At 37.9% G+C, this 19,610-nt stretch overlaps 1 protein-coding gene across 1 annotated transcript in view; it reads right to left on the bottom strand.

Annotated features, from left to right (window-relative positions):
• ZFAND3 (zinc finger AN1-type containing 3) overlaps positions 1-19,610 on the bottom strand; it is a 357,108-nt gene that overhangs the window by 76,083 nt on the left and 261,415 nt on the right. Inside the window, exon 3 of the mRNA XM_046005671.1 lies at positions 10,787-10,969. Coding sequence (XP_045861627.1) covers positions 10,787-10,969 — 183 coding nt within the window. The remainder of the gene's footprint in view (positions 1-10,786; positions 10,970-19,610) is intronic.

The following is a 19,610-nucleotide window of genomic DNA, read 5'->3' as shown; positions in this document are numbered from 1 at the left end:
GAAATTAAAGGCATCTGAATCAGCAAAGAAGAAGTCAAACTATCACTCTCTGCAGATGACATGATACTCTGTGGAAAACCCAAAAGACTCCACTCCCAAACTGCTAGAACTCATACAGGAATTCAGTAAAGTGTCAGGATATAAAATGAATGCACAGAAATCAAATGCATTTCTATACACCAACAGCAAGACAGAAGAAAGAGAAATTAAGGAGTCTATCCCATTTACAACTGCACTCAAAACCATATGATACCTAGGAATAAACCTAACCAAAGAGGCAAAATATCTATACTCAGAAAACTATAAAGTACTCATGAAAGAAACTGAAGAAGACACAAAGAAATGGAAAAACATTCTGTGCTCATGGATTGGAAGAATAAATAGTGTTGAAATGTCTATGCTACCTAGAGCAACTTATACATTTAATGCAATTCCTATCAAAACACCATCAACTTTTTTCAAAGAAATGGAACAAAATAATCCTAAAATTTATATGGAACCACAAAAGAGCCCAAATAGCTAAAAAATATAGAAAAAGAAAACCAAAGTTGGCGGCATCAAAATTCCAGACTTCAAACTCTATTACAAAGCTATAATCATCAAGACAGTATGGTACTGACACAAAAACAGACACATAGATTAATGCAACAGAAGAGAGAGCCCAAAAAAATGGACCTAAACTCTATGGTCAACTAATCTTCAACAAAGCAGGAAAGAATGTCCAATGGAAAAAAGATAATTTCTTCAACAAATCATGTTGGGAAAATTGGACAGCCACATGCAGAAGAATGAAACTGGACCATTTCCTTGCAGCACACATAAAAACAGACTTAAAATGGATGAAAGACCTCAATGTAAGACAGGAATTCATCAAAATCCTTGAAGAGAACACAGACAGCAACCTCTCTGACCTCAGCAGCAGCAACTTCTTCCAAGACACATTGCCAAAGGCAATGGAAGCAAGCGTGAAAATGAACTCTTGGGACTTCATCAAGATCAAAAGCTTTTGCACAAAGAAGGAAACAGTAAAACCAAAAGACAATGGACAGAATGGGAGAAGATATTTGCAAATGATGTATCAGATAAAGGCATAGTAGCCAAAATCTATAAAGGACTTAACAAACTCAACACCCAAAGAACAAATAATCCAATCAGGAAATGGGCAGAAAACATGGACAGACATTTCTGCAAAGACAACATCCAAATGGCCAACAGACACATGAAACATCACTCAGCATCAGGGAAATACAAATCAAAACCACAGTGAGATACCACCTCACACCAGTCAGAATGGCTGATTAACCAGTCAGGAAACGACAGGTGCTGGCGAGGATGCGGAGAAAGGGGAACCTTCCTACACTATTGGGGGAAAGCAAGCTGGTGTAGCCACTATGGAGAACAGTATGGAAGTTCCTCAAAAAGTTGAAAATAGAGCTACCCTACAACCCAGCAATCGCACTACTGGGTATTTACCCTAAAGACAGAAAGTTAGTGATCTGAAGGGGCATGTGCAGTACAGTATTTATAGCAGCAATGTCCCCAGTAGCCAAACTACGGAAAGAACCTAGATGCCCATCAACAGATGAACGGATAAAGAAGATGTGGTACATATATAAAATGGAATATTATGCAGCCATCAAAAAACCAAAATCTTGTCATTTGCAACAACTTGGATGGAACTAGAGGTTATTATGCTAAGTGAAATAAGTTAATCAGAGAAAGACAATTACCATATGATCTCACTGATATGAGGAATCTGAGAAACAAGACAGAGGATCATAGGGGAAGGGAGGGAAAAATGAAACCAGAGAGGGAGACAAACTGTAAGAGACTCTTAATCTCAGGAAACAGAGGGTTGCTGAAGGGGAGGGGAGGGGGATGGGAAGGATGGGATGGCTGGGGGAAGGGTACATGGTATGGTGAGCTCTGTGAATTGTGTAAGACTGATATATCACAGACCTATACCCCTGAAACAAACAATACACTACATGTACATTTTTTTAAAAAAGACACAAATGTAGAAGACAAAAGACCAAAGACTTGACTTTGAAAAACATCTGTAAATTTTCTAATGAAACACAAGACACCCAAATTAAATTAAGAGACAAGTGACACACCAGAAGAAAACATTTGCAAGATAAGCGACAAAGACTTACGAGTTCCTACAAATGAGTAAGAAAAAGACAGTTAATTAAAAAATAAGTAAGAATACAGATAGGCAGATCACTGGAGACATAAACAGTCAAGAAACATATGCAGCAGTGCTCAATCTCACTACCAGGAGATGTCAGGGGAATGCAATAAACTATTCTTTTATGTACTGCCTCCCTCCCCCTAGAACACCTAACACTGGTAAAAGCATGGGAACCACTCTCAAACACTATTCTTAAAACACATACTATAAAACAGTAATGTCATTTTGGAAATGAATTTGCCCATGTATATCAAAAGTTAAAATATACATATTCTCTGACTTCCTGTTTCCTCCTCCATGTATTTATCATGAAAAAATGACACATGCACTATTAGTCATGTACAAAAATGTCTACTTCACATGGTTTATAGTAGAGGAATATTAGAAATGCCTGAAAAGAGAAAATAATAATAAAAATACTAAATACTTTGAAGCAATTTAAAAAGAATTACACAAACCTTTATAGTTAATCTGGAAAGATCTCTAAAATATGCCATTGGGGAACCTGGGGGGTCAGTTAGTTAAGCATCTGACTCAGTTTCAGCTCAGGTTGCGATTTCAGGGTTGTGAAATCAAGCCAGGCTCATTTAGCTCCACACGGAGCATGGAGTCCACTTGAAATTCTCTCTCTCTCGACTTTGCCCCTCCCCTCTGTGCACTCAAGCTCAAGCTCTCTTCTCTAAGATAAATAAATCATTAAAAAATATATACTGTTAAATTAAAAAAGCAAACCACAATATACAGTATGTTCTCATCTGTATAAAAATGAAGAAAATCTTTATGTATGCAAACGTATATATAGCTGCACTAAAAAAGAATATGTAACCCAAAATGAATAAACAGTGATTATCTTTGGAAAGAATGGGAATTTAGTGGCAGACTGGGGACAGAGGTGTGAAAAGAGTATTTTCACCTTCTATTCTATATAAACCTGTATGTCTCTGTTTTACTTGTATACTTTAAAAATACAATTAATACTCTCAAGGAACAAAAAGCCAGCAAATGAGTAATTTAAAACTCATGGTTCTATTTTAATTTGGCCTTTATTTTGACTACAAGTTGAAGGTCGGACGATAGTTTAAGTGCCTCAACAAGTTTCAACCCAGCTAACATTACGGAACAGAAATAATTTTGATTAAAAAATACTGCTAAACTGCTCAAGTCCTTCTTCTTTTTGACAGGGATTGATTTAATGATCCCATACATTGATTCCTGGTAAATTACAGCCATATGATTCAATACAGCATGTAACTATATGTTATCATACTGTACTGCAAAGTATCAATCTTTTTAGTAGACAGCTATAATAAAAGCAGCACGCTTTATAAAATCAGCTCCAGGATAAATAAATGCACTGAAAAAAAAAACAAAACCTTTAAATTAAAATCAAGAGAGACATTTAAAGTTTGGGCATTCTTCATTATGGGAAAGAAATCTTCCACTTTGAGACTATTATATATCAGAAAAGCTCCATCTGTTGTATAATTATCTCTGATAAACGGCCTGATGCTTCAAGCTTCATTAGAGAAAAGGGAAAAGAAAGACACATACAGAGAGAACTGTAAATAAATCTCCCAACCATATTTCATTTAAAACCAGCCCACTAGGAAGTCATAAAGTATTTTTTTAATAGGTAATATTTTCTAAATATTTTCCTAGAATAAGCTAGCCTGTTATGCCCAATATCTATCTGGTCTTCTGAAGTCAGCATGGTCCAAAAAAGGGAAAACTAGTTTCACTGAAAGATTATTAGAAACTTAATTGGTAAAAACAAACAGTCTACCTACTTGGTGGCTGTGATGTTAATTTTCCAGGGGACAGACAAGGGATTATCAGACAGGACTGAAGACTAGTAGCCAGTGAAGCCCACCCAATGCATGTGCAAAAAAGACCCAAGGGCAGTCTGGCAAGGACATCTGTTAAAATGCAGTACTATTTTATTTTACTTTCTAAATGCCTGAGGGAGCTGGGGTACCACCAAGAACCAGTTTCCAAGGAAACATGGAAATCTCCCTATTCAACCAAATTAATTTAACCACAGATAAAGAATGTTCTCAAATTTCTATTTTGGGAATCACTGTCATATTTAAAAGAAAATCCGGCCAGCACTTAGAAATGAAGCTTTCATCATTAACAATCTTCATTAACATGCCTGTTAGTATGGTTCTCACCTTTTCTGTATGTTTTCTTTTGGCTATAACAAAAGCATCTCCTGGATAGATGCAGTAGAGAAGAGTATGAAAAATCTTGAGTATTATGGATGAAAAAGGCCCAGAGGTGAGTGCCAGTCCTGACATGTGACTCAAAGGAAAGTACCATGCAAACTGTTTTCTCATTTGTGGAACAGGAAGGAGAGTACGCATGCCTATGTTGCACACTGTCAGGATGATCCCAGGAAAATGTCTGTTAAAGTGCTTTGTTAAATAGTGGTTAGCACACCTTTTCTGTAAAGAACCACTGGGTCTCTGTAGTAACTACCCAATTCTGCTGTTGTACTGCAGAAGCAGCCACAGACACCATACATAAATAATGAGCTTGGCTGTGTTCCAGTAAAACTTTATGAACACTGAAATTTAAATTTCATGTAATTTTTAAAAGTCACAAAACATTGTTTGGCTTTTTTTCAACCATTTAAAATCATTTTTTAGCTCTCAGACCACACAAAAACAACTGATGGTCTGGATGCGGCCCATGGGCTGTATTTTGCCAATTCCTCTTGTAAACTATAGTTTTATAAATGTGTTGGCTACTGTTTATTTCTTACTATGTGCCTCGACAGAGCTAGCAAAGTACTGTGTATGAGGTGGGCCCTCTCTAACTACTAGATTAGAATGTCAGAATACTTGAATACAAGCCCATTTCTTGCCATTACTCTTCCCCTGTATCAGGTATGGATATCAACTCTGTCTGGCTATTAGTTCTCTTCCTCTCCTGCCTAGAAATAAACAGACCAGCCAACTCTCCCGCAACACCTCAATTTCTATCCAATATGTAGTGGGACTAGGAAAAAAACAAAACTCAAAACCTACGTAGGAATGCACATCAGAAATCTCCGAAATATGTCATAAGCAGAGACACCCAGGGTGACAAGAAAGCTGATTTACAGGAGAGAGGGCATTTTCTTCACCTTTAGGTCCAATCTGATAAGACTCTGACTTAAGGTGACTAGTCAGCATGTCACTAATTTAACAATAAAACAACTATTTCCAGTGTTCTAGCTACAATCTAACATTATCCTTTCTCTCTTTAAAAGTTGGGTCATGATACAGATCACAGTTTATCACCTCTATGAAAGCCCTGGAAATTGGGAGAACAATGAGTAACAGCAAAAGGAGAAAAAAAGTTAGGTTTTTGTTGTTGTTGTTGTTGTTATTTTGTTGTTCTTCCTCCATAGCTTACATTTGCATGCAATGTCCTTTACACTATAAATCACTACAGAGATAGGAAGCTCTGGTGTGATGCCAGAAGTTCAGGCTGCTCTGTGAGCTTGCGGCAAGACAATGAATCATCTGTATCTCCATCTCCACATCTGTGAAACAGATATGGCTACAGTGCCCACCATACAAGGGTAATTGTGACAATAAAGTAGGTCAATACAGATAAAGTATTTCGAATAGTACCTGGTACTTGATGAGTACTCTAGTGTTAACTGTTACCCTTATTAAAGCATTTAAATGCTATGACAAGTCCTTTGATCACTATTTGAGTTTTGTTTACACTGACTGTTTTTTTCTTTTTTTAAAGTTTCTAATGACTAAACTTCCACAGACTTTCTGTATACATACACAATGTAGAGGAAAAAGTGTGTATGTGGGGGGGGGGGGTGGACAAAAAATATGTTATTTAGAGCTTTTGGTATCTGTTTTATTTGGCCTTCAATCAGGTGTTTTAAGAAATGCTTTTGAATAAAAATCTGTACTGTTTCTTTGCTTTATACACTCTTGTTGTAGTTATGAACTCTACCTGCAATCTTTTCTAAACAGCATTAATGTCACCACTTTTCTTTTTGTATATTGATTTGACAGTGAGAAGACCAGATATAAACAATACTCATTCTCTTATTAGAGAAAATGTAAAACCTTTTCACAAGTCCTAAAGAATTCACAGCACTCCAGTCCTACAATACTAACAACAGATTCATAACTACTGTATAGTTAACAAATTATGTGGTACTTGGATCTGCAATCCCAAAACCCATTTCCTATATCTCCACACCTCTATACAAGGAAAGGTATGAAGGACCAACAGATGAAATTCCAGTCCCAAGGACACTAAAGATCTGTGTAAGTAATCTCCTGCCTCCACTTCCTCCACGATGCTTCTACAAGATACATCACAGGTGATGTACCTCATCCCTATATACCCTACCCACAAATGAGGCACACAGTTTCAACCTCAGTGAGAAAGCTTTTGCAAATGACATGCTGACTGACCACTGCTCCTGCTGCCTCCTCCATTATACCCCCAAATTCCTCTGTACCCATGTCGGAGAACAAGCCAGAATTTCAGGGAGAGGCATATATATTTGAAAAGGTGACCTCCTTGGGGGTAGAGAACTAATGTTACTCATTTCTGTACCCAGAGCTTAAACTAGTGCCTAACTAGGAGGCTCTCAGCAAAGACCCTAAATGAACATACCAAAAAATCCGCAATGGATTATTAAATAGCTTACATCTAGGTAATCAGTCTCATGATCATCAAATCCAAATCTCTCATCTGTTTACAGCAGCAGCATTTTAACGATGAGGTAATATTCTATAGTGGCTGCAAGCACAGACTTTGGAGCCAAATTAGTGGGCTGAACATGAACTATACTGAGAAGGAGAAGCTCTGGAATTTTGGACTGAAGTCATGAACCTGCCTATCCTTTATCTTCCTCATCTATAAAAGAGGATAATAAAAGCACCTACCTTATAAGACCCTGTGAAAATTAAATGTTAGTACATGTAAAGAGATTAGGAAAGTGCTAAGAAAATAGCAAACACTTCATAAATGTGAGCTTACATCTTCATTATTACTATGAAAGAGCACACCATAAGCTGCAATTTGTTCCCTGGCCTCTGTGAACTTGCCCATTATCATTCTCCTCCTCAACTTCTTCAGTTGCCTTCTCTTTTTTGATTTCACTCTCAAGGTTCTGTTCTCACTGCTTTTTCTTGCTTTCATCCTTACAATCTCATTTAACCAGTAAGGTTTCAATGATCATCTCCCAACTGCATGAAGCTAACTGTGACTTCCCTCTTCTAGGCTCCAACTCAACCCGCCCACTTAAACATGAAAGTCATCATTATATCTCAGATTAGCGAATCTCCTCAATTCCTCAGATCTATGAAAACCTGAGGATTACAATGAGCCTTACAAGCATTAGGAAATAAGATTAGTTTCAGTAAATTTAACTTAACATAAACACACAACGGTTTAAAGCAGTGATGTCATCAGAGAGAATACATCTGAAGCTACTAGAACTAGCAGACATCTTTACTCAAACTGAAGGTATTTATTTATCAAGAGAAAAAACATGGCAGTGTACAATGGCCTAGATTGGCAAGTTACGGAAATACAGGAAGTATTGTGTTCCAGAGGCCCCAAAGCTCAGAGCAGGTCTAAGACCAGGCAGAGGAGGGAGAAAAGGGCATGAAGATGGAATCTTGCATTGAACGCAAGACCTTCGTTATATGGACTTAGGGTACACCTCATAATCAGCCTGACTCAATTAAAAATTCACTTCATTCTAATTTCACTTGGTGAGTCCACACTTTACCATTTGCTATATAAATGCTTGTATGGGTTGGCTTCCCAGAAAGGTCTGTCTCCAGAAAAATGTTTTAGTTCTACGTATAAACTTTTATTTCCAATCCCTGTTACAGGATTTTTCATGATGAATTAATAAAATTAACTTCTGGTTATGATTTGAGTGTCCACATACCTTAATTACAGAGAGGAAGTGTTGATTTTGGCAATGTGAAAATTTCTATTCTCTGTGACAATTAAATTTCCCATGGTGAATTAACAGATTAAAAGGAGAGTTTCTGAAGTCAAATGCCTGAATTTGAATCCTGGTTCTGGTACCCAGTTGTTTGTGACCACAGACACATTACTTGATCTCTTTGTGCCTGTTTCCTGAGTTCTAAAATGGGGATAAATGATAATATCTGCTGCACTGGGTTATCTTGAGACATCTAAGAGAAAATGTCCAAAACATACAGAACAATGTCTTACAAACACCGTGCTCAATAAATGATAGCTATTGTTATCTCAGTCTCACACACAACTAGGCTATTCAGGTTGGTTTGCTGTGGCCTGAACCTGGTATATATGAATCCAATCAGATGAGGTCCTGACCAGTCCAAACTTTCCCTTAAACAAGGAGTCCTTCACCTAAAGGCCAAAGTGAACTTAAAAACATTTTATTCAAAACTGGGTATAAATGGATAGTGTGTGTTTTTCTGAGACAAGGGGCCATCTTTTTTTTTTTTTTTTTTTTAAGATTTATTTATTTGACAGATAGAGATTACAAGTAGGCAAGTAGGCAGAAAGGCAGGCAGAGAGAGAGAGAGGAGGAAGCAGGCTCCCAGCCAAGCAGAGAGCCCGATGCGGGGCTCGATCCCAGGACCCTGGGATCATGACCTGAGCCGAAGGCAGAGGCTTTAACCCGCTGAGCCACCCAGGTGCCCCAAGGGGCCATCTTTTATCTGTTTCTCAATGAGTACATGATCCCAAATAGATTTTTTAAAACAAAACAAAACAAAACCCATTACCCCAACATTATCACTACCAATTTCTTTTTGGTTAAGACTTATTTACTTATTGATTTGACAGAGAGAGAGAAAGCAAGAGAGGGAACACAAGCAGGGGGAGTGGGAAAGGGAGAAGCAGACTTCCTGCTGAGCAGGCAGACCTACGACGCAGGCCTTGATCCCAGGACTCTGGGATCATGACCTGAGCTGAAGGCAGACACTTAATGACTGAGCCACCCAGGTGCCCCATATTACTACCATTTTAATCTTTTCTTCTTCCCTCCTCTTAAAGGAGTTCTATACCTTCTTCTGAGCCTCTATTCAAGAGGTTACAGTATTTTAAAAATCCTTCCTCTACAATGTTATTCTAGTATAATCCTTCCCATTTTCATTACTGCCAGGTTACTTCTCCAAACTGTAATAATATTACTTTCTTTGCTCAAAAACATGACTATTGTCTAACACCTAAATATCTTAGCTGAGCATTTAAACCTCTCTGACTTGATTATTGTCTGCCCTTCCAGCCTTGTCCTCTATAAAAGGCCCTAAAGGGGTCATTTGCCACTGCAGAACTCCATGTAGCTTTCCTCAAAGCTCATTCTACTCTGTCTTCTAGAATGTCTTTTCACCACCTCGTATCTGTCTTCAGCACAATTTTCTCCAGTAAACCAACACCCTTCCTCAACAATCACAGTCTTTATTATTTAAGAATCATTAAAATGAGCTCATATAACCATGTATCAGGGTTTTGCAACCTTGGCACTACTGACATTTTAGGCTGGATAATTCCTTGTTGTGGAGGCCTATCCTACGCAGTGTAGAAGTTTAGAGCATGGGGGTGGGGGACAAAAATCACTCCTGGTTGAGAACTACTGACATACTGTAACAAATATATTTAATGTCCCCTGATAACAAGTAAATTCTTTGAGGACATGGACTTTGGCCTTCTTCAGCATCACCCAGTGCACAAATTTATGATAAATAATTTGTCCTCTGGTAATCGTTCCAAAGTTAGTAGGCAGAACATTCCAACCTACCATATTCCAAGGATTTCTAGATGTTCATAAAATCTGAAACATCAAATTTCAACCTGTTAATTTAAAGCTTTTTAAAAGGCAAAAACTGGTATGTCGAAACGTGCCTAAAATTTTCAAGAGACACTGTTAGTTATAGTCGTGCAGTAAAGAAGTTGGCTACACCAGCAAAAAAGTTAGGTGGACAATGGACTTCCATATCACATATATAACAGTAACATTCTATCACTGAGAACCTACAGAAGAATAAGAAAAACAATTTTCTCCTCTCTGCAAATACCCAATGTTCTATGAAGTACACAGTGTTATTATCTCCATTAATTGCCTAAAAACATACAAGGTCCAAAGAGCAACAGAAGTAAGGTTTCAATCCAAGGTTCCTAAATTAGGAGTAAGTTCTCTAGACCAGTGGTTCTCATCAATTAGCGCAGATTAGGATCCTCTACAGTTAAAAAGAAAAATCCCTGGACCTCCCTGCAGGTCAATAAAATTAGACTGAGAGAATGGAGCCAAAGACTGTAATTGTTTTTTAAAAAAAAATCTTCTATTTTGCAGCCAGTACTGAGAACCGCTGCCCTAAACTGGTTCAAAACCTCACACCTTGACAGTTAACAAAAAAAAGCTATCTTTTAAAAGGAACTTAAGCTCTAAGGAATAGCTAAAATTTATTCCCTAACTGACTGACTTGGACCTAAACATCAACACTTAATCTTGATTTAGAAGAACTGCTATCCTTTTTTCTGAGACAAAGCATTACTAAGAAGCTCATGATACGACTCTTGGGCTGCTTTGTCTAACACTGCAAAGATGTGGGCACTTACACTCCTCTTTACTTGGTGAAGTTACATTCAATTCTGTCGGAAGCGGCTGCTGGCTGGGACTAAGAGTTGGCGTGGTTATAGAGGTATTGTTGTTGTCACTGGTGGTCTCTTCAGAAAACAAATCTGATTGGCTGTCACTTGTACTTGGAGCGGAATCATCGTCTGGTTGTTTCTTTTGAAAATCTGAAGAGAAAGAGTGATAATAACCAGTTTAAAGAAGGAATTCATAATTTCCTTGGGAATTAGAAAACAAAAAAAGTACAAAAATAAAAATTCAATGTAATAGGAGCAATAATAAAGACTACTCTGAATGAAAAAAGGAGTAAAATACTGGTTAAAACATATACCATACATACTTTCCATTGGTGGAGCGTAATTGAAATAAAAGCTTTCCATGGTCCCTATATTGTTCAGAAATATGGCAGACATACCAATTTTTTATTTAAATTCAATTTAATTAACATATATTATTAGTTTCAGAGGTAAAATTTAGTAAGCCATTAGCTGCACAGAACACCCAGTGCTCATTATATCAAGTGCCTTCCTTAATGCCCATCACTGTTAGCCCATCCCCTTACTGACCCACCCCCCTGAGCAATCCTGTTTGTTTCCTAGAGTTAAGGGTCTCTTACGGTTTGTCTCCCTCTATGTTTTCATCTTATTTTCCTTCCATTCTCCATGTTCATCTGTTTTGTTTCTTAAATTACACATAAGAGTGAAATCATATATTTGCCTTTCTCTGACTGACTTATTTCACTTAGCATAATACCCTCTAGTTCTATCCATGTTTTTACAAATGGCAAGATTTCATTCTTTTGGATGGCTGAGTAATATTCCATTGTATATATACAGCACATCTTCTTTATCCATTCATCTGTCAATGGATATCTGCGCCCTTTCCGTACTTTGGATATTGTGGACCCTACTGCTAATGAAGATTGGGGTGCATGTGTCCCTTGGAATCACTATGTTTAGATATACCAGTTTAACGTAAGATTTTACAAAGCCAAATACAAGTAAAATGTTAGGGGTAGTCAGCAGAAGGAAAAAAGAATAAAGAAGTTATTCAAACCAACAGAGGAAAGAAAAAAAAGAGCACAGAAAAAAGCAGGATAAATGGAAAACACATAATAAGACTGTAGAAATAAGTACAAATATGTTAATAATGGTAATAATTGTAAACTGACTAAACAGTAATTAAAAGAGAATGTTCAAATTGAATAAATTAGGCCCTATTTTATAAGTTTACAAGCAACATACTAAAAACATGAACATTAGGATAAAGAAAATTTTAAAGTATATTTTTATAAAGTACCAGCAAAGATGCACGATTAAAAGCCAGTAACAGGGGCACCTGGGTGGCTCAGTGAGTTAAAGCCTCTGCCTTCGGCTCAGGTCATGATCCTGGGCTCCTGGGATCGAGCCCCGCGTCAGGCTCTCTGCTCCACGGGGAGCCTGCTTCCTCCTCTCTCTCTGCCTGCCTCTCTGCCTATTTGTGATTTCTCTCTGTCAAATAAATAAAATATTACAAAAAAAAAAAAAAGCCAGTAACAGTGAGGCATCTGGTTGGCTTAGTCAGTTAAGTGTCTGACTCCTGATTTCAGCTCAAGTTACAATCTCAGGATTGTGGGACTGAGCCCCACTTTAGGCTCCATGCTCAGCAGGGAGGCTGCTTGAGAATCCTTCTCTCCCTCTGCCCCTGCTCCCCATATCTCTCTCCCTCCCTCCCAAATAATTAAATCTTAGGGGGAAAAAAGCCAGTAATAGCTACAGTAGCATGAGGAGATGGAGACTGAGGCAAAAGGCACTATTCGAGGAAAAAAAGAGAATCATTATATTATAGTAAGAAAAAAAAAAAAATCACACACACACACACACACAGCCCTACCTGAAAACAAAGACTTTACCAGGAGGATAAAACAATTTTAAACTTGTATGTACCTAATAACAATGCCTCAAAATATAAAAAGCAAAAAAGATTTACAGGAAACTGACGAATTTACTATCATAGTGGGAAGATTTTACTACACCTGTCTCAGCCAAAATAATTAGTAAAATTAGATAAGATTAGTAAGTTTACACTCATATACCCAACAGTAAGTTAGTAAATTATTTTCAAACATGAGGAATGTTTATAAAAACTGACAAAACGATGGATAAAAAAGCAAAAGTCTTAACAGATGCCAAATAATTAGTAGACAAAAACAGTATTAGCTCACCACAGAGCAAGTAAATTAAATATTGATAACAAAAAATTCTATATAATTTTGGAAACTTAAAAAGTATTTTAAAAATTTAAAAAATTTAAGTTCATGGGTCAAATCAGAAATTAGAAAATAAATAAATGATAATGAATTACTACTTATCAATGTCCAGTAAAGATGAAGATGCAAGTAACATTATCTACACCTCAGTCATTTCACATAGGTATATAGCTGAATCTCAACACACATGACAAAAACGTTAATTATACATTGTTTGCAATACTAAAAAGTCAGAAACGGGCGCCTGGGTGGCTCAGTACGTTAAGCCTCTGCCTTTGGCTCAGGTCATGATCTCAGGATCCTGGGATTAAGCCCCCATCAGGCTCTCTGCTCAGTGGGGAGCCTGCTTCCCCCTCTTTGCCTGCCTCTCTACCTACTTGTGTGCGCGTGCGCACGAGCTCACTCTCTATCTCTCTCTCTGTCGAATAAATAAATAAAATCTTTTTTAAAAGTAAAAATAAAAATAAAAAAAGTCAGAAACAACCTCAAGGTCCATAAATCGCACTATATTCATATAATGGAATAATGTATACTGTGAAAATGAAACTGTGAAATTGCTATGAATGAATCTCAAAATAATAACACTGAAAAAGTCACTATAAAACATAGTAAGATTGTATTTACATAAACCTTAAAAAGAGGCAAAACTCAATATACTACTTAGGAATATGTATGTTTAAACTATTAAAAAATAATTAACATAATTCAGGATAGTGGTTGCCTCTTAGGTTGAAGAGGGGGATATGAAGGTAAGAGGTACACAGGAATATTAAAAATTATAGGTAATGTCCATTGACAAGATAGATTAAAATAAATTAAAATTCATTCATGTAAGGGAATGCTCTATAGCAGTTAAAATTAATGAATGCTACATATACAACAGAAACATCTTAAATGCAATGTTGAGTGAGAAAAGCTATGGAAAGATATATACATATACTTTAATTATAATATAATGACATGTGGAAATGATACACCAAATTGAGGACAATGGTTATACTGGGGGGAAAGACAGGGAGAACAGAGATCTTCAATTATATTTTTTCATTTCTTAAAGGTGGCAGTGGGTATATAACTTAAAATTATTAGGTATAGTCTCTGTTCATATAAAAGTCTAATGCTAGTCTATAAAGCACAGATTATACTGTTTCAATTCAAAGGAGAATCTGACAACTCCACATTGCCTTACCTTCTAAATCAGAGAAAGTGTTATGCTCTATCGCCTAATCAGAATCACTGTCTGTGGGTTTTTTTTTTCTTTTAAGATTTATTTATTTATTTGAGAGCGAGACAGAGACCACAAGTAGGGGAGAGGCAGAGGGAGAGGGAGAATCAGACTCCCTGCTCAGCAGGGAACCTAAAGGAGGGCTCTATCTCATGACCCTGAGATCATGAACTGAGCTGAAGGCAGATGCTTGACTGATGGAGCCACCCAGGTGCCCCCAGAATCACTGTTTTAACAAATACTGAGTTATTATTTATGTTTCACCTACCATGTGCCAGGCACTGAACTGAATGTTTTATGTGTAATACTCATTCACTTCAATCCTCAAGACAATCCTAATGAGGGAAGTGTAATTACGCAGTCATATACCACTTCACTGATGAAGAAACTGAGGCTGAGAAAGTTTAGGTAATTTGTTCCAAGTTAACAGCTAGTTAGTACGTAGCAAGATCAGTATTTAAATGCAAGTCCATCTGACACCAAAATCCATGATCTTCAATCAGAACCACAGGATGTAAAATGGTGAGCACTAATTTGGCTCAAGGAAAAGGCCTCCATGTCAAGCTCCCACTAATTTACAGAACAAATGGTAAGTGCAATGGATTTAGCCAAAGAATCAGTAACTTTCGTGCTGATCAGCGATCTAAAGCATCTACTGCTTCTTTTCGGTGTATTTACTACTCATAGCTTTCTCATTCTTTGGTGTTTTGACATTTTTAAAATGGCTTATTATCTCGATGTTATTTGTGCAGCAACTTTAGAGAAAATGGTACTACATAAATGGAATAAAAGTACTATAATAATGTAAAAATGACACTTCTGTTTTATATCATGTCACCTCATTAGCTCTTAGGTCAATATCATCGTATCCCTCCTATAACCATCTCCACCATTTAACTGGAAATGTTACAAGACCCTAAAAGAACTACAACTGAGTCATCGTGATACCATCTAGCACAATCCCCAATGCCTAGAGACAGATACACAAACTCACTTGATCAGGCACAATAATACTTATGGGTAAATGACATTGATGTCTACAAATGACATTGATGTCTACAGACAATAACAAGGTCCCACCCACCCAATCTCCAGCCCATGCCTGCCATGCTCCTTCATGCTGAAGTATTTTTAGTTGTTTTCTCTTGTGAATCTTCAGTTGGAAGAACATACCTTCTTTTTTTTTTTTTAAAGATTTTATTTATTTATTTGACAGAGATCACAAGTAGATAGAGAGGCAGGCAGAGAGAGAGAGAGAGAGAGAGAGAGAGAGAGAAGGAAGCAGGCTCCCTGCTGAGCAGAGAGCCCGATGTGGGACTCGATCCCAGCACCCTGGGATCATGACCTGAGCCAAAGGCAGCGGCTTAACCCACTGAGCCACCCAGGCGCCCACAACATACCTTCTTTTAACCTATTCTCCCATGATTACTTTTCTGCACCTCCACAGGATGAACAAGTGAAAAAAAAATCATCAAACTAATCATCAAACAGTATTCATTACAAACCAAACTGGCTGCACGCACAAAAACTAGAAGCTCTGTATGTTTTCTTCTGCATGAATTCAATAAAAAGCACAGAACTTTTAGTCAGAACTAATTTTAAAGATCCAGCGCAATCCTCTCATCATACAGATAAAGAAAACAAGAGACAAGAAAGTTAATGCAAGTCACCAGAAATTCATGGAGTTAATCCTAATATAGTTTGTTGTGGTTTTTTTTTTTTTTTTTTTTTTTGAACTCTTAGGCCAACATAAGTAACCTATACACTACAAAGAGCTTCAAAGTTGGACCTGAATTTAAACCCTAACTTTGCTATTTACTAGACATAGGGCTAAAAGCAGACTATTTAATCTTTTGGGGCCTTGCCTGTAAAACAAAAGGAGGGAATTATTTCTACCTCTCACAATAATGTGAATTAAATAAGATAATGTACTTATTCGGCACATGGGTACTCAACAAATGATAGCCATTAAAAATAAAAGGTATTTTCCTAGTTAACAGAAAGGGCCACGAATTATCTCTTCATTTTTGCCCTGATATTTGCATCATAATTCCTACTCTCTTGCTCCTCACTTTCTGAATCATTTGGTATTCAACTGCTGACAATTCAAGAAAAAGAAAGAAAAAAAGAAAAAGAAAAAGAAAAGAAACAAGGGAGGGGAAAAAAAAATGAAAAGAAAGGAAAAGAAAAAGAAAAAAGAAGAAAAAAACACAAAGTCCCAGAAGTTTTCCAAGGTCGGGGGAGCAGATTTACATCACATGTAAAAAAGTGAACAACGGAGGCGCCTGGGTGGCTCAGTGGGTTAAAGCCTCTGCCTTCGGCTCGGGTCATGGTCCCAGAGTCCTGGGATCGAGCCCCACATCGGGCTCTCTGCTCAGCAGGGAGCCTGCTTCCTCCTCCTCTCTCTCTCTCTCTCTGCCTACTTGTGATCTCTGTCAAATAAATAAATAAAATCTTAAAAAAAAAAGTGAACAACGAAAAAGGTAGAGAGAATGCCTCTCATCACTCTCCTTTGGAAAGCAGTAAGGGAAAGGGGCAGAAATAGTCACTTCATTTGATGCAGCCACAGTAAAGTCTTGTTCCACTTGCTGTATAGTTCTCATATAAATGCGAAAATTAGAAATCTCCAAGCTTATCAACCTTTATAAGAAAAAAATAGGAATTATTTATTACTGTAAATTGGGAGAGCTAATTGTTTATCTAAAGGTGTACACCTGGTAAATGTAAGTAAGTCTTCCAAAACAGTTATTTGTAAAACCTGCGTAAAAACCTTTGAATTATATTAATGGGATCTCTGTGCAAAAGTTAAGAAAAGCCATCTTGGCAGTTTAACTCATTATCAACTATGGGGAAAAACAGTTTCTCAACAAAAGGTATTCTTGGAACCTTAAGTATCTAGAAATGGGATATTTCCACAAGACAGAGAAAATGACCTAATGGTACCAGCTGAGCCAAAATGACCGTGAAGTCCCTGCGGCTAGCTGCCCACACACTCAACTCACCAGACATATTTTTCTCCATTGTTTTCAGAATGGTTTTTCTCACAAGTCAATCTTACTATAAAGTGTACCTCAAAAACACTGAAAGCATTGAAAAACCACCTCGTCCTGCTCTGCTGACAAGCCCATTGACCTGAGCAGTCTCACTGGGACTATCCCTTAGGTAGTCATTACTCAAAACTTACCTTTGGTTTGTATATACCAACTTCTATCTCTCAGATGTACTACACAGGTTTGGCAAGATGCTTAGCTCATTTAACTCCCATCCCACTTCTAGAATGTGACAATAACTATGTTTTTGGTAATGATTTCTTCAAGGCAGAGAATACACAAAACTTGATTTGGAAAGGGTTTCACTAAACTTACCTTCTTTGAAAATAAATTCCTTTTCCAAAACCCTCTTCAGGCACACCTGGGTGGCTCAGCTGGTTGAGCATCTTGCCTTCGGCTCAGGTCATGATCCCAGGGTCCTGGGATCAAGTCCCGCATCAGGCTCCCTGCTCAGCAGGGAGGGACAGCACACAAGCAGGGACAGTGGCAGGCAGAGGGAGAAGCAAGCTCCCCACTGAGCAAGGAGCCCAATGCGCAACTCAATCCCAGGACCCTGGGATCAGGACCTGAGCCGAAGGCAGACGCTTAACTGAGCCACCCAGGTGTCACCAATGCACATTTTTAAAGCATTTGGTCATACTGTCTTATTCTCTTGGCACAATACCCTGTGATTTTTCCACAGCACAACAACTATGGCATGTAAGAATCAACTAACCACTTGTCAAGTCTCCCACAATATAAAAACGTTGCTCAATAAATGTTAACTGAATGAATAAGTGGCCAAACGTTTTCCTGTAGAAAGCCCATCACTGGATTATGTTTAAAATTATTTACCCACTGTCATTTTAAACCTTTCTCAAACTATCTTGTGTGCCTTCAAGGACACACTTAGCATCACCTGCATTAGCATTTCCAAAAGATGAAGTGCTCAATACCTGTGAATTTCTATTTTCATAATTAATTAGTAGAAATGAGAAAGTGAACTGTATTTGTTCTAACTCACTAAGTTTATATGGCCACTAATAAGGCTTCTACATCATTATTATAGACACTAAAGCTGGGTATAAAGAAAATAAAACTGGAGGTGAAAGAAGAACTAAGATTTAAGTGCCTACTATGAGCAAGGCACTCTGCCGGAGGCGTTATGATCATTTTCTCATTTAATCCTCAAAACAAAGTCGGCAGCAGATGCCAACCCCACACTTCAGCAGACAGTGGAGCATGGCAACAAGTGCTGGAGCTAGGGTTTTGAGACCCAGGCTTGCATAACTCTGATGTCCACACTCTGCCCACTACAGCATGCATCACTGAAGCAAGCACTGCTTAGCTTATCAAAATGCAACAACTTGCAGGCTGTAGGGGTTACTTTTCCAGTTCCCACATTCCCATTCCAGTCACCAATTCGACCTGACTCTACATCACAGATTACAATGCCATGTCCCAATGGAAGTTTTATTTTAGCATTTCACACCATTAAATGCTGTGTCTCAAGCAGCCAATTAAAGTAAAATGGAAATGCTGCAAATAAAAACTCGATCTGATTATAAGTTGAGTTCATGTAAGGCATTGTATGAAGGCCTCCTTTAAAGAACAGGGTTTCTTTTTCCTCCTCTTCATCCCTTCCCCCAAGTGATGTCCTAAATAGGCTAGAGCCTCCATTAACAAATACATTTCCAGGTTTTCAAAGCTGCACGTTCCTACCCCCTCCCCAATCATAAACCTTAGATACCTTATTTTTTAAAAGCTACAAAGCCATTAGCAGTAGTCAGCCAATTTACAGACCAGTTTTAGCTTTCTGATTAAAATATTAATAAAAATTCTACTAGTTGGATGTTAACCTGGGTTAAAAGCCTCAGCAAAAACAAACTGGTCTGAACAAAAATTACCACGAACCAAGGGCTGATTACAATTTTTAAAAAACCTTAAAATGCTCTCTCTTTGGAGCCTGTCTTACAGGGAAAATTGTGATCTACTCAATGTGGCTAGGTTCATTTAAACTTCCTTTCATGGGGCGCCTGGGTGGCTCAGTGGATTAAAGCCTCTGTCTTCGACTCAGGTCATGATCTCAGGATGGTGGGATCGAGCCTCGTGTCAGGCTCTCTGCTCAGCAGAGCGCCTGCTTCCTCCTCTCTCTCTGCCTGCCTCTCTGCTTACTTGTGATCTCTCTCTGTCAAATGACTAAGTAAAACCTTTAAAAAAAAAAAAAGTCTTAAAAAAAAAGTCTTGGGGCGCCTGGGTGGCTCAGTGGGTTGGGCCGCTGCCTTCGGCTCAGGTCATGATCTCAG

The sequence above is a fragment of the Meles meles genome, chromosome 5 (genome assembly GCF_922984935.1).
Source record: "Meles meles chromosome 5, mMelMel3.1 paternal haplotype, whole genome shotgun sequence".
Lineage (NCBI taxonomy): Eukaryota > Metazoa > Chordata > Mammalia > Carnivora > Mustelidae > Meles > Meles meles.
This window is presented reverse-complemented; position numbering and strand designations above follow the sequence as displayed.